The sequence below is a fragment of the Fukomys damarensis genome, unplaced genomic scaffold (genome assembly GCF_012274545.1).
Source record: "Fukomys damarensis isolate Sample0158 unplaced genomic scaffold, DMR_v1.0_HiC HiC_scaffold_4, whole genome shotgun sequence".
Lineage (NCBI taxonomy): Eukaryota > Metazoa > Chordata > Mammalia > Rodentia > Bathyergidae > Fukomys > Fukomys damarensis.
The window spans coordinates 28457595-28473023 of NW_022900916.1; the positions used below are offsets into that span (position 1 = coordinate 28457595).

At 45.8% G+C, this 15429-nt stretch overlaps 2 protein-coding genes across 2 annotated transcripts in view; both read right to left on the reverse strand.

The window, feature by feature from the left end:
- Positions 1–15429, reverse strand: part of Hoxa3 (homeobox A3) — a 44349-nt gene that overhangs the window by 6836 nt on the left and 22084 nt on the right. Inside the window, exons 3-4 of the mRNA XM_033757434.1 lie at positions 12247–12438; positions 7918–8000 (exon numbers count right to left, since the gene is read on the reverse strand). The gene's annotated coding sequence lies outside the window, so the exon portion shown is untranslated. The remainder of the gene's footprint in view (positions 1–7917; positions 8001–12246; positions 12439–15429) is intronic.
- Hoxa4 (homeobox A4) overlaps positions 14513–15429 on the reverse strand; it is a 1655-nt gene continuing 738 nt past the window's right edge. The window contains exon 2 of the mRNA XM_033755960.1: positions 14513–15042. Within this exon, the coding sequence (XP_033611851.1) occupies positions 14513–15042 (530 nt within the window). The remainder of the gene's footprint in view (positions 15043–15429) is intronic.

Genomic DNA, 15429 nt, shown 5'->3' on the forward strand with positions numbered 1-15429 from the left:
ACCCCCCGCCCCCTGCCCTTCTCGAGGGCAGCAGCAGCGGCCCGGAGAAAGCGCTGGCGCGGCTCAGGCTCTGCCTAGGTTAGTGGCACCGACTTGGGTATGTTGCTTATGAATATTACGCGCGGAGCAGCGTCTGGTCGGGTGCGATGAGGGGTGCTGGGGGCGGACGGGAGGGGAAACCTAGGCGGCCTGAGAGGCGCTGGACGGTGTGGGGGATGGGGCTGAGGCGAGGGGAGGGAACGCAGGGAGAGAGGGGAGCTTGGCAGCGGCGGGAGGGGGGTGGCTTCCCCCACCCCCAGCGCCCTCCCTCCCCTCGCTCCTGGGCGTCACTAAAGTCCAAGAAAATTATGCTAATGAGGACAAACGGCTCTCACAAAGGGGCTCTCTCCCTGGGCTCTATTTCTTAGGAATTCGTTTGAGAAACCATGCAACCCTCGGCCTTGGATATTACAGGCTGTGGGACAAGGGGAAGAGAGAACCAGAAATGAGCTCCCCAGACTTTGGGCAGCTTACTTCACCTGCCACCCCCAATCTTCGGGTTACTGGGATAGGGTCTTTCTCCAGAGAAAGAGCCAAGTGGACTGTTGTTGGTTATCTTTTTAGGCAGAAACTTGTGACATCTTGGCAGTCAGCATGGAAGTGTGCTGGGGGAGATGCACACTTTTCCTGGCAGTGAAATGAGCTCTCTGGACTCAGGCACACAGAAGGCTGCTAGAAACCTGGGTCTCCAGCTCTCCTGTGCCCATTGCACAGCGTAGACCCGCAGATCGCCCTCGGGAAAGACAGAATGCTCTGACCCCAGCACAAACGGACATCCACGATATCTCCACTCTAATTAGTAGAGCAGAGGAGAGATGAACAGAGCAGAGGCCCGAGCTTTTCTGGTCATATGCCACAACTTTAAAGAGGATGGTATTCCTCCAAAACCTCCCTCAACTCCCCAGTACTGAAGCAAACTCTGTAACAGCACAAGTGCGGCTAGAAGAGAGAAAGGAAGATTTCATGCAATTGCAGGGCGTCCACAGTGGGTCCTCCTCCAAGGAAGGTGTTAAAAATATAAGTAGTATGTTTAAACTGTCAGGGATCCAAAGTGTCACATTAGGGCAAAAACAAAGCCAGAGGGAAAGGGAGAAATCAAAAACCACTTCGGGCCAGGGTGGCCTCATGCATACCAATGGTTTTTGTCATTTATGGCTGGGCAAGATTTATGACTCGGCGCCCCAAAGCTGTAAACAGAGCGCAAAACAGCAAACACTTGTTCCTTATGGCATATTGCAGCGGTGCAACTTGAAAGGGGGAACCGGGCCGCGTAGGAGGTGAGAGCCAGCCGCAAAAATCCGCTGGGCGGCATTTTCTCTTCAAACCTGCTGGGTCGGATGTGGCATTTGAAGAAGGCGTGGGTCAATAATCAACCCGCACTTTCTCCTCCAAACTGCTGACGCGACTCTCACCGCCTTCTCAGCTAAGCCAGCTGCAAGGAAGGCCAGCTCTCCGTGAGAACCAGCCACGGGGAAGGGATCGGCGCAGAGGATGTGCGAGCAAGGGCTGGGGCGCCGGGAGCGTGCATACCTTTCCAGAACGCCAAGACTAAACCACGCAAACCTCGGGACTGAATTTGAGGAGCCATGGGAGATCTGGGCAGAACCTCATCTCTGGCCAGACCTCAGACCTGCCCTAACCAGGTGGCTCTGGGCTTCGGACCCCACTGGCAGAAGTGGGGCTCAGACTCCCAGCCCAAGGTCTGGCGTCCAGGCACAAAGATTGCGGGTGGCCCTGCCTCGTGACTGCTGAAATCCAAAGACTAGCTTTGGAGCAGATGAAATTATTAAAAATAATTTATAATGACGGAATGTTTTCGTTGGTTGCTTATTATTTTTAAGAGAAAATACGCTTGCTGATTTCTGCTTCCAGACATTACCCACCACAGCTGTGCCCTTTCTAGGCAAATTCCGCAGCACTTCACCCGGCTCCTCCAAACCCACCAAGCCTTCCTTTGCTGAGAGGACCCGAACTTCCCTAGGTCCCCATGTTTCTTGACCTCTCATCCAAGGGAACTAGAAGAAAAGTTTATCAGCACTAGAAGAATATTTGTAGCAGCAAAGGTGCTTGATGGTTCCTTTCTACATCAAGAGGCTGCCCGGCATATCTCTGAGAGGGCCTCAAAGCTCCAAGACCATCCGTACAGCCAGGGAGGAAGGTGAGGAGTGATTATCGGCTAGAACTGGCATTGAAATCCCAAAACAAGGAGGCAAATTACCGAGGAAATGTACTTGCCTCTAAGGGTGAGGCTGTAATTTTGAGGCTATTAAGGGACCAGCTTTAGCTGTTAAGGAGTGACTTTAGATCTTTCCTGGAAGGTAAAACCAACCTGTGCTCTATAAAAGCAGCTATTGGCTTCTCATCATGTATGCTTTGATACTGAACGAGCTCGGGGAATCCATTGCAAGATATTTATTCAAGCAGCTGGCAGTGAAGTGACAATAAAAAGATGCCTCTAACAAACCTCTATTCCCTTTCTCATTCTTTCTAGTGAAACTATATTATTTATGAGTCTTTAACTGGGTCAAAAATGCGCCAGAACTGGGTCATAAATCATATGAAATGCTGACAAGTAATTGAACAGCAATTAAAGCTTACATTTTATTTCCAAGGGGTGTTTTAGAGCACTTGAAATGGCCTCAGTTAAACATGGTTACCGCGGAGGCTGGCTGGGGAGGGCAAAATGAGCCCTTTCATTCTGAGAAGTAAATCTCATTCAAATAGGGGAAGCCTGACTTGATTTTTTTTTAAGCAAAGAAAAAAATAAGAGTTTTTTAAAAAGTCAAAGAGACAAATTAAATTCCTAACTCCTTATAAGCATACTTTTCCCTGCTCCATGAACAGAGGAAAGCAGGAATTTCTTTCACCTTTCCAAGGAGTTTCTACTCTTCCCAGGACCCTGGGGTCCCCAAAGCCCAATTAGTCTAGGCTTTCCCAGTAATTTAGAAGCATATGATTTGACTCTCTTCTGCCTCCATCCTGGCTGCTGCTCTGTTTCTGGGACTCTAAAACCAGAGAGATGTCTGCCTCTGCTTCCTGAGGACTCTGGCTCCAGCCTTCCCTCCAACCCAAGGTGCATGGCCAGGTTTTGAATCTTCTGAGCTGGGTTGGCGGCATATAGAGAGCATCCAGCACATTGATGAAATGCAAACCTAGGCCCTGCACCCTTCTAAATTCAAAAATAACAGAATACAGGTAATAAACTCGCTCACCACCACCACAAGCCCCTCCTAGATCTGAGCTGTTTTCCATCTCTCCCAGGCAGATGGTGCTCAGGGAAACAATGGCTCACCCTCCGGGTTGGCGCCTTAGGTCCGGGCGTGCTCACAAGGAAGCTCGCCCTGCAACTGAGCACTGAATAAAGTAGCTAGAAGCATCATCAATAAAATGGCAGCACATCTGCACATTTTCCTCATCGATTTTCCTCTCCCATCTGCTTAGGCTGCCCAGGTCAACCCAAACCCTCCATCCCCAACAAGCAAACACAGCTAACCCTGGAGAGATTCCTCTTCCCAGCCAGCAGCCTCCACTCCTTCCATGAGGTCTCCCTATCCAAGTGGCACTGACCACTTCTACCTTGGCCTATGCCGGCAGCTCCGCTGCCACCAGCACTTCTGAATCTTCCTTCTGCTGGGTCTCAGCTCCTGGGACTCCAGCCTTGCCCGCTACAGTGGACAAAGCCACCCTCACACTGAAGACGATGGGCCCACCTAGAAACCCCTAAGTGCCTCCTTCTTTATACCCTGCAATACTTTTCAGGGAATTAAACTTACAGTCTGAGGCTACTAGAAATCCTTTAAATGGTTTCAGTTCTAAATGAGAAACAAAGGAAGAGAAAGGTTGAGGGTCCTGTCCACAAGCCAGGGTCTCCTTGCCTGACCTTTGTCTCTCACAGCTATAATTCACTGTAGATATGAACAATCAGCGGAAATACCTTAAAATAAATTCCATCCTCCTGGTGTGGCCTCCAGTCCCATCAGCTGGCTAGCTCTTCCCGAACTGCTCCATGAGCGCTGAAAACTGCAACCCGCTCTAAGAGTGCTCTCCGGAGAAGGGGAAGAAGGAGGAGGTGGGTGCGTGGGGGTGGGGGGAAAAAGCTCTTGCTCTGTAGAGAATCTAGAAAACGTAATCACAAGCGAAGACTGCCTGGGTCTCCGCTCCAAATGCCACAATAATGCGCTGTATTATGTGCTCACGTGGTCATACGTCAACTTAAATCCTTTTATTTGAAATAGGGAATTACTGAAGGAACCAGGTTTCCAAGCAGAACATTTTTTGTGGGAGGGGAAGTGAGGGACTTTATGCAGTAGTCTGTAAGAGTTCTGAATAGTAGGATGCTGGGGGCAACCACCCCCTATACACACACCACACAAAGCTGCTTATCTCCACTTATATTTTTTTATATTAACACCAAAACACAAGGAGACAACAATGCTGACCTTATTAGGCTCTACAGTATTTAACTTTCTTTATGGCTTCCCATCCATGGACAAGCTAAATCCAGCACACCCAAGTCCTCCAGTCACCTCTGGCTCAGAGGCCAGAGTGTCAAAAGGCAAGAACCAAGCCCACAAATGACTGGCCTGGTCAGCAGACTTCCTCACAGCCTGCCATTGTATGGAGTTAGCTAACACCCACAATGCACCATAGCCACTGCAGAAACTAAAAAGGCCTATAATTACCTGACAAATGTTAAAGTTTCTCCTCTTGAGTCTAGTTGTTTTGCTCAGTGGGAACCTACTGGGCAAGGTGTGCTTAGCTATAGAGTGGTGGGTCAGAGTTCAGCGAAGTCTGCAGGGACTTTAATGCCCTAGCCCAGTCTATATTCATGCATTCAATACATAGCTGAGTAAAATTGAAATTATAGGTTCCTCTTTTTTTAATTATAGGTTTTTAATGATGAAAAATGGAAGGGCAAATGCCTCTGCAAGAGGGAACAAAAATTACCAACCTTCACTGATGTCCCTTGGGCTAACCTCTAAGACAACCTGGGAACCTCTCAGTAGGCCCATCTGTCTATATTCCCTTAAGACAACTCCAAGTCTATCAGCAGAAACTGAACTGAACCAATTCTGCTTAGGAAGAACCTGGCTAAAACAAATTTCCCCCCACCACACACCTCTAGGCCTGCCTTCTTCTTGGTAACATTTCTCACTCATTTCTTTCATCAGCTGTTTAAAAAGTTCTCCCTTTCCAATATTATTTTCTGAATTTTGAACATCCTAAGGACAGTGGACTCTTAAGCCATACATATTCTTTTGTTCCTTGAGAGTGAGTTTTCAGCTGCCTATGTCTAAATGTAAGGACTTGCAGCAGCAGCTGCAGGATACTGTGGATGATTCCTCCCTTTTTCTCTTTCCCTGAAGGGGAACAGAAGATTCCATGAGAATCTAAAGCCCCAAGTAAGGGGGCCTACGTATAGCATAGACCCAATTCAGAAGGGCAATAAAAAAGGACAGAACCTCTTGGAAGCAAGAGCTGGCCTAAACTGGTGGTAGTATTTCTGTAATGTTCTGCCTAGTAAATAGCTGGAAGCAGACCTTTATGTGAACTTTCCCAGCTCTGGTCTAAGCCAGAAACTAGAAAGCTAGAACCAAGGTAACAACTTTGCTCTCTCTCTCTGACTTGGAAGATGGGAAACAGGACCAGGGGCTGGTTTCCAAAATGCATTCTCTTTTCCTCAAGAATTCAGTCTACTCCTCCTGCCCTTTGCTCCTTATACCCCCTCCCCAATCATTCACACTGAGCTTTTTAGACACCCTAGAAAATTACCTAAAAGGAAGTATTCCCATTTGCTAACAACTACCCACCCTCCAAGTTCCTACAAAGGTATCAACTATAAGATGAGAAGGGCCTCCCTTCAGAATTCTCAGAACAGTTTTGAGCATATCAAAACTCTTGAGGCTATTAATCAGTAGTAGAAGTCATCGGTACTGCTTCAGATAAATGCCTTAACGCCAGCAAGGCTCAGAGGCATCCCAACTCCAGGCTGGGGCCTCTATGCCTCTGAAATCCCAGTTAATGCTCCAACTGCTGTTTAACAATTAACATTAAAGATTTGGGATGGAATGTAATGGGGTGATTTGGTGGGATGAAAAGGGAAAAATCTGAAAAAGTGAAAGGAACTCTAACTTTTGAGATGAAAAACAACTTCCCTGAGCATAACCTTGGGCTGCACAACTCAGCTCAAGCTGAGACTCTTCTTCACCATTCTGAATTCCAATTTCTTGAAGCAAACTATGGGCCTTTTAAAAACCCAGCAGTAAGAGCCCCCTGCACTCACTCCAGCCTCCAATCTGGCCAGCACTGGGACCTTCATGCTGTGATTCAGGCTCGGAGAACCAAAATAGGGGAAAGTTGGCTTGGAAGGAATAGGCATCCAGGGATATAGACTGTGAGTCAATATTTGCAAGGCTATTGGAAGATTAGATATATCTATACTCAAACAATGTAATCTGATTTCCATATCAAAACTACACTTAACATTTTTATTAACTCTAGCCTTTTCTATTCAGCATCAGGTAAGGCTCTCTGAAGCTCACTGTGTGTGTGTGTGTGTGTGTGTGTGTGTGTGTGTGTAGATGATAGATCATTATTTAACATGAGATATTTCCTGTGGGTGGGATTGTAATACAGATGGGTTCCAAGTTCTCTGGACACATGTGGATGTGTATATCATGTTATACACATGGCCCTGAACTCTTGCAGCTATTTATACTTGTAATTGTTCTGTTGTTTGCAGAGATGCAAATCATATGTATACACTGAGTTGCAAGTTCCTGAAATATACCATCTATATTTGATATAAACATACAGTAGTTGAGAAAGTAACCTAGTTACTATTACTGCTTACTTCCTACCTGATAAAATAATAATTATATCCAGAACACCACGCCAGCCTTAAAGCATCACTAAATAGCATGGTTACAATTAATTAACAACTTGATTTCTATCTGAAGAGCAAATTTCAGGGAAAACGGGGCCAGAGGATACAAACCAAAATCTCAAAACTTCAAAAAAAAAAAAAAAACCTTCAAAACTTTTAAAAACAAGTAATTCCCTAAAGAACAGAGCAAACATTCTTTTATACCAAGCTTCTTGATCCAGCAGCCCCTCCCCCAAATAGGCACGTAATTTATGGATCTTTTACAAGGTAATAAACCACAGCAATTACCTCCCTGCATCCTGAACAAATTATGCCACAACTTGAAAAGAATTTTAAAGAGTTTTCTCTTATTCCAAATAGGATAGGAAAACATTTGGACAGAAGAAGGCTGGATCTTTCCCTTAGGAAGCACCATGATCAGTCCTGTTAAAAGACTGCAGAAGACCCACTACTTGTGAAGGCCTACACATTGGAAATACAGGAACCTCTCTCCTGCCACAAAGAAGAAAAAGATCAGAGAAACTGAAAAGCATAAGGCAGTAAGGCAAGTTTCCTCAACCAAGGTCCGGAGACTGGTGACAATTTCTGAAGAAAAAGTCGCCTCCATGGACAAATACCTCCCCCGGCCCACAAAATAGACACCACGCCCCATGGCCTCTACTTGCTTTTGCTTTGCAGTTTCATTCAGTGGTTTGTTTGGGACTTGCAGGAAAAAACAAATACATCCTCTCTGCCTCCCTTAACTCCCATCTTTGGCTTCTGCAACCACTTTCCTCCTGCTATTACTGGCTTTGGGGAAGACTCTTTGTCTGCCTAAAGCCCTGAGTTGTCCGGCATGCAGCTGAAGGTAAGCCAGCTCCAAAACTCCTCTGAAGTTAAATATTGACCAGAACCTCTTTCAACCTGCTGTAGCTGCCAGGGGCTGGGTAGGGCAAACTGTTCCTAACTGCCTGGTGCGAAGTTCCCATGAAGAGTTATGGCTCATTGCTTACCTCCAAAGATGTTTAAATCTGGACCAGGAATTGTTTTGAGCTCCAGGCACTCAGGGAATCCTCTTTTCCTGTGTCCAGGCACTCTGCAGACAAATAAACAGCAGAGGGTGAACGGTGGCTGCAAGGGAAGGGAGCTGGAGGATCAGAGTTGGAAATGTGGCCTGTGCTGGGAGCCAGGATGGCCCCAGGGGTGATGCAGACACGGAGGAGTCGCCAGGGCACTCGTCCATGCGATGGCACTCATAGCCTGAAATGTTCCAGTCTACAAATGACCCGAAGATGGTGATTTATTTTTGTAAAATAAATACATACTCCATCTCCTCTGCACCCACACTCTCTCCCTTTTCTTTCTTTTATAGGGGAGGGGGGGAGAAAATGGACTAGATGCCTGAAGAAGATAGAAAGGAAGTAGAAGAGGCTTTGCTGGTGGTGCGGACCCAGCTAGGAGGACTCCTAACACACCACAAGTTGGGGAATGTGAATGCACACTTTATTTTCTTTTGCTAACAAAGGGAAGCCTTGTCTGGAAGCATTCAATCACGGACTCTCCTGAAACCTCACTAATAGCGTTCATTTCTGTTGGCGCGAAATCAGACTGAGGCTGAGTCTGCAGACCAGAGGCAGTTTGGGAGGTTTTGTCCTCTGGTTCATTCAAGCACTGGACGGGTGGGCCACTTCTTGGTCCTGCTGGGCTGGCAGGCCAGCTACTATTTCTGGAAAACTGGGCAAGACTAGAGCAGGTCAGTGGACAATACTCTATCAGGGGGCCTGCTTCTGCATGGCCTTGTATAGCTCAGGAATCACAAAATACCTTGATTCTGCTGTAATCTCCCTCCTCACAATATTTGCAACTCTCGCTAGCATTCTAATCAGCAAATCTGATCCTGGAACCCTCAGCCAAGTTACTGGGGGGCAGGAAACACTGGAGAAGGAGCAGAGAATCCACTGGTGAGTTCTGCTTGGGGCATTATTTTTGTACCCCTAACCCTGAATCCAACAGCCCCTTACCCAAGCCTAGGAAACCTCCCAGACTCTGACCTGTTCCAAAACAGCCCTCTTCTGCCTTCTGCATCCAACTGAGAGGGCTACCAAACAGCAGGCAAATCATCTGACTCCCAGAATACAAAACAAGTGGCAGCAAACTTACAATTGCCTTCTGCCACAACTCCACGCAAAGCCTTTAACCTCCATCCCTGCTTTGGGACTCAGAATCTACGCTAGGCCTCTTTCCTTCTTTAAACTTGTCCTCCCTGTCTTGAAAGGGAAAGCCCCTGGCCATGGGGCTCCTGGCAAGACCCTAGAGCTGGGTGAGGATTAGATATCCTGCACTTTGCTGATCAATTTCTCGCTTCTGAAAGATCCACTATGCCACCATCCACTGCCACCGCACCACCACCACCTCGAGTCAGGCTGAGTATTGTAATTATTATGGTTATTATTATTGTCACTATTTGCTTATCCCCAAGTCTAACATTCATGGCTGGTGTTTCCCATAAATCCTTCAGACTAATGAGTCAAAGAAAGATGTTGCCTAGGTATCTAGCTCTGCAATGGCCGCCGGGACGCGCAGCCTTGGCCTCTCCGCGTTTTTTGGTGTCTGCTTGCTCCCTCACTCACCCGGCGCTGTTGATTTATGAACGCCCGGAAAATTGAACAAAGCCGCGCGCCCGTCCTGTGGTATCTCTGCAGCCTTCCCCAGCGTGAATCAGAACATTACCAACTGTCTGTGCATCCGTCCCACTTCATCACAAAAGCCTGGATGTGACCACAAAAAAAAAAAAAAAAAAAAAAAAAAACAAAAAAAAAAAAAAAAAAAAAAAAGCCGAGCCCAAACTCACGTTTCCCCCGACACAGCGCGCTCCCTGGACTTGCAGAAACCCTGCAGAAAAGCACCAGGTCCCAGCCTGAGCCCACCAGCTCTGGTTCTCCTCGCCAAAGGGCTCTCTCCTTCCTTCCTGAAGGAGTTAAAAGCCTTAAAGCCTTTGAAGATAAATCTGAGGATGCGTGTATTTAAAAATCAAATAGGAAGTTGGAGTCTCACTTCGGAGAGATTCATCCCTAGTGAGGCCCTGACTACTCCGTTCCATTCCTGACGATCTGCATTAATTATTTAATGAGTCACGTGACCTCGGAGATTACAATTTCAATATCTCCCTCGAACAGGCGAAAAGGAGTTACACCTTTATCAGCTGCAACCAGGGTCTGTTTGTATTTTTTGTTCCCTAGGCCTCCAGAACGCATTCACCTTGTGCTGATGGGGTGAGCAACCGCCAAAGAAATTACAGGGACAACAGAGCAGAATTAGTCATTCTGGGGTGAGGAGCATTGCAGACTATAGGGAGCTCACTGCTCTCCAAAGCTTCCAACAGCCCCTGAGACCAGTGGTCAGCCACCTGTCTGAGTGCCAAGTCTAAGACAGTTTGGTTACATGATCCCAGGGCAGCTTTGCGGGTACATTGGGTAATAACTTACCCTTCTAAATCCAGGCTACACACACTTGTAGCAGTGCACATCAAGGGTCAACCCAGATATGTACTATATCCCATTCTCTTGGAGGAATAGCTTCTGCTTTGGAAAAAATGACTGAGCTTACCATATCTATGTCCAACGTGAGATTAAAGGCTTTTCTCAGACTACACATTCATTAACACGAGAAACATCAGGAAGTGGAATATTCAACTGCCTCAGTTTCCTCATATGTAAACTGAGAAGACTGATCGCAAATGGCTTCCAGGTCTCTTTCAACTTGGACAGTCTTTCAATCAGTACTCTTCTTTAGCTCTAGGAAGCATTCTAGAGAGAAGAGGGCTGGCCTGAAAGGGGGGAGAGTGTGCTGTGCTGAGTGAGTCTGGATCCTTCAAAAGAGATGCCAGAATTACAAGTTAGAAGTTGCAGACTAAAAGGTTTTACAACTTAATGCTATCCAGGAGACAGAAGACACAATTCCTCTTCCTTTTCCTCCCCACTCTCCTCTCCTTCCTTCTCTCCTCCCTTCACCTCCTTCTCCTCCCTCCATTGTTTCTGGAGAGCTTGTGCTTTGAGGTGCAAAGCAGTTACTCTTGGAGCACTATGTTGTGGAAAACAGGTATCAGGTGCATCACTTAGGAAAGGTGAGCTTGAATTGTTCAATGCCAGACAGTGCCCAGGAATGCAGAGACCAAGGAGGTGCCAAAGAGGCCCTGTTGCTTGCACAGAATCCTCTCATTCAAATGGGAAGCCCCAGGTTTCTATTTGCTTCATTTATTCTTTGGAGGTTTCCTTTCATTTTAGAGAGTTGTTGATCTGTTTCTGTGTTGGCACTACTAGAAGGAAGGCAGCGGTAAGAAAAGCAACACAGTTTGGAAGTTTGGGGGGATCTAGGGGCTCAGGAGATAGGATGATTCCCATCCCATGGGAAGAAGGATGAAAAGTAGAGGGAATGAGGCACCCTGGGAAAGCTGGATAGAAAGGCAGATACTGTTCGGCAGGCCTACTCCCATATATCTAGGGAATCTTCCCATGAGCTCCATCCTGGGTATTAAGTACTCTACTATGCCTGTCACAGTTGAATTCCTGCTGTAATAAAACACCGGGTATATGGTAGATTTCAGCAAAACTAGGGAAGAAAGCCAGCAAAGTGCCATTTTTCTTCAAGGGGGAGAGTGTTAAGTACTTAATTCAAACTGTGACCATTAAAGTGTCTCCTACCCGATTTAGGTTGATTTCAGATGTTGACTAAACTTTTATCTCTGGAGTCATGTACAGCTTGGCTCTGTGACTAAAGCAGATGAGTGTGTATTAAAGAGAGGGAGGGATAAAGATGGGAGAGCAGGAGAGCATTGTAAAGGTCATCATAGTAGGAGAAATATAGAGCTTACATAAAATACTGTCTTTAAAGGTCAAGGGTTTGAGGGGTTAGTAAGGTTTACCTTAAAAAAAAACTAATGAGATAGAAAATTTGTCCCCTCAGTGAACTCTTGTGGTTGCCCTAGCAGAGGGCAGACAATGCACGATTTTGAAGCACAAAGTGAGATTTCCTAAGCTGTTATTACAAGCTCCCTTAAAGACAAAATGTGAAACAGACAAAACATTGTGAAGAAATTACATAATCAGTTGGATTACTTTTGAAATTTTGGTTTATAAAGCTCACCAATATCTTAACATTTTGAAAAAAATGCCATTTTATTCTAGAATATCACAAAAATGGTCTCAACCCTCTCCTCCAATTCTGGATAGACTATAAGAGCAAAAGAAATCACTCCCTTTACCTTCATAATACTGCCTCCAGCAGGAAGTTAATGAATTCCCCCATACTCTTCCTCCCCACAAAGGACAAATATAAGAATTTACCTTAAATGATGATAATCTGCCATTTGAGGTTTTGCAGCTTGACACTCAATTTCCAAGAGTCTAGGTTTTTTGTTTTTTTTTTTTTCTTTTTGAGCAAATAGCCAAGATGCTATGTCTTTGGCTGAGACATTATTTGCAAGAAGATCTCTCTCTCCTTCACAGACTTTTCCCAGAGAATGCCTTTCAGAATTGCTGTTGAATTACAAAGAAGTATTTATTGTATGAGGTGATTAATGATTCCTGGGAAAATTGCTATTTTCAGCGTGATTTAATTTCGTTTTACAAGTGCGTGTATAGGGGGAGGTTTAATAAGTTTCAGCAGCAGTTGCATTGCCTCCAGAAATGCCTGGCACCCGTTCACACCTTATAAAATGCACTTTATGCCAGATTTTTTCCTAATTTGAGGAAGTGTGTGTGTGTTTGCCCCTGAATTTTCCTGACACCCATCACTTCTCTCTCAAACCTGATGCCAACCTTGCTTGTATCACATGTAGTGCAGCAGAGTGGAGTACCAGCACTGACACCAGCTAAGGGTTTTACCACGAAGGAAAATGGGTCTTAAATTCCTGACATTGCAGATAGGTGAACACACCCTCTCATTTTCATTAAAATTACTACTGACCTAAAAATTGCACCTTTTCAAGGCAGATTGACAATTCTACTATCATAGCCTTAGTGTGCATTTTTTTCCTGTATCATGTTGCAGCATACTTTCTGCCTTAAGTATTAGGTTTAAATCAGTATAAAAACACCAGGCTTATGGTAATTGAGAAATAAGTTATTTTTACCATGTGGATCTAGATTTCTGGAAGTAAGCAGAAAGATTCCAAAGCGTTTAAGAAAAGTGACCATAATTCAGAGTTTGGCATTCCTCCAACAGTAAACTTCCAGATCTACTTTGCTTGAGGTGTGTTTTGGGTATCATTGTGCTTTTTTATTTTCTCAGAAGATACTTTGGAGGGTGTACTAGGAAAATGTATTTTACTTAGAAAGATTTCTTTCAAAAAAATAAATAAGCAAACAAAAAAATTTCCTAGCTGTACTTAGTGAAGAGGCCCTCAAGATCAGCCAAGAAACAAAAAGCAATCACAACCCTTTGTACAAACTACTTTTTATCTCCAGGGAAACAGGCAGATTAAGTGTGAAGGTGCAACAAATACCAAAGGGACCACTTCTTTCCAAGTGTACTCAGAGTTCAGTGTGCTGAACAGCTGCAGAAACTCCTGGGCCCACTGCTCTACATGGTTTCACCTTTCATTCCAGGGAAGGACACGTTCCTAAGCCTTACAGAGACTGGAGGCCTGAAAGCCTGGCCAAGTTTGGGAAGAAAAGGAGTCCTCTCAGAGCTCAAGAGCCTTCTTGCTCTTTGGAACATTTCCACAGAGGGTCAAGCTTGACAAGAGTTCAGCTCAAGTTGAACACACACACACACACACAAATTATGTGAGCAATCAGAATCCACATGAACACAGCTCAACCATCTACAAGGTTTTTACATGCAAGTTCAAGCATCTCATCCAGAGGATTTTGGTTTTTTAATGACAAGTTTAGGAAACACACAAATCTATCTCTTCAATTTTTAATATTTTTAAAATGAAGTTTATTCTTAGCACATGGCTTTCTATACAGCCATATCACAATTTGTACAGTTGCACATGGATCTAAATGCATCCCCCTCTCCCCAGAGATAGCTCCCCAGGATAAGACAACAGTATCTCAATAACAATATCTTAAATAAATGCAAGGAAGGGAAACTAACAGTCACACCTACCATCAAGGTCTACACATTTTGAATATTAAATAATCTCTCGAAGTCCACAGTATCTACTCATTTATTCAGTTCATTACAGGCTTATATGAGCTGCCTTAGTGGTTGAGGGAAAGGCAAAGAAGACAGGAAAGGGTCTGTTTTCCTCTGCTTGCACAAATATACAGGTCCCCAGTCAGCATGCACTGTCCAGCTGACTTTAGACATCTCAAACGTATTTGATGCCAAGCGGTCCTTCTCAGGTATCCAAACTTGGCAGCCTTCTTCAGGCCAGCAGATTGTTCCACTAAACAGCCTCCTGAACAACTGTCCTCTTTTGGGTGGCAAATATCACATGCTCTTACCGGGGATAATGTCTTCTTTTTGGTTATCCTTTTCACCAAATTGAGTTTTATTTTGGTGTTTGTAACAGTGGAGAGACAGGAGAGGGGTAGATGGGGAAATGGGTAGAAGAGAAAAGCAGGTAAGGGACAGAAATTGAACTAGGTATCTGGAAGATTATATGGAGGAGGAAATGGGTGTGGAGGCACCAGGGAGAGAGTGAGGGTGGGGGTGCGGGCTCTGAGTTTGTGCTTTTCCTGGTGGGCCCGAAGAGGCCAAAGAGGCTGAGGTGGAGGCTTGGTTGGAGGATCGCATCTTGGTGTTGGGCAGTTTGTGATCTTTCTTCCATTTCATTCTCCTGTTCTGAAACCAGATCTTGACCTGGCGTTCAGACAAGCAGAGCGTGTGGGCGATCTCAATGCGGCGCCGCCGGGTCAGGTATCGGTTAAAATGAAACTCCTTTTCCAGCTCCAAGACTTGCTGCCGGGTATAGGCGGTTCGAGAGCGCTTGGGTTCCCCTCCGTTATAACTGGGGTTGACTAAGCACCCAGAACCCCGAAGGAGAAGGCCAAGGAGGGAGTGGAAGAGAGAGAAAGGAGGAGAGAGAAGATAGGGTGGGGAAGAGCAATTGGACATCATCATTATATAATAAGCTGACACCAAGTTCACGAAAGATACATAAAACCGCAAAGAAAATGTTTCACAGGCTATTGACAACGGGAAACACCCGAGAGCCATAAAGAATGGTGCTGGGCATTGGGGCTGAAGAAAAGCTTCAAAGACACATGGCCCGAAGCCTCTGCCAGGGCAATTAAATTTATGGGGGCTATAATTACTGCCCTAACGGTTTGGCGTCTCGTAAATCTCCCGATAAAGGGACCCTGGGTACAAAAGGGTTCTCACGTTGGGATCAGGATGCTGACAGGCGCGCGGGCACCCGTACCCCACAGCAGCCCGGGCCAGATGAGGGTTCCCCTCCCGAGGTCCCCTTCCCCGACCCCCCGCCCTGACCCTGAACCCAGGCCTGGCCCCAGCCCACCCTCCCGCGCCTCCCCAGCGGCGCCACATACCGGCGCTGACATGGATCTTCTTCA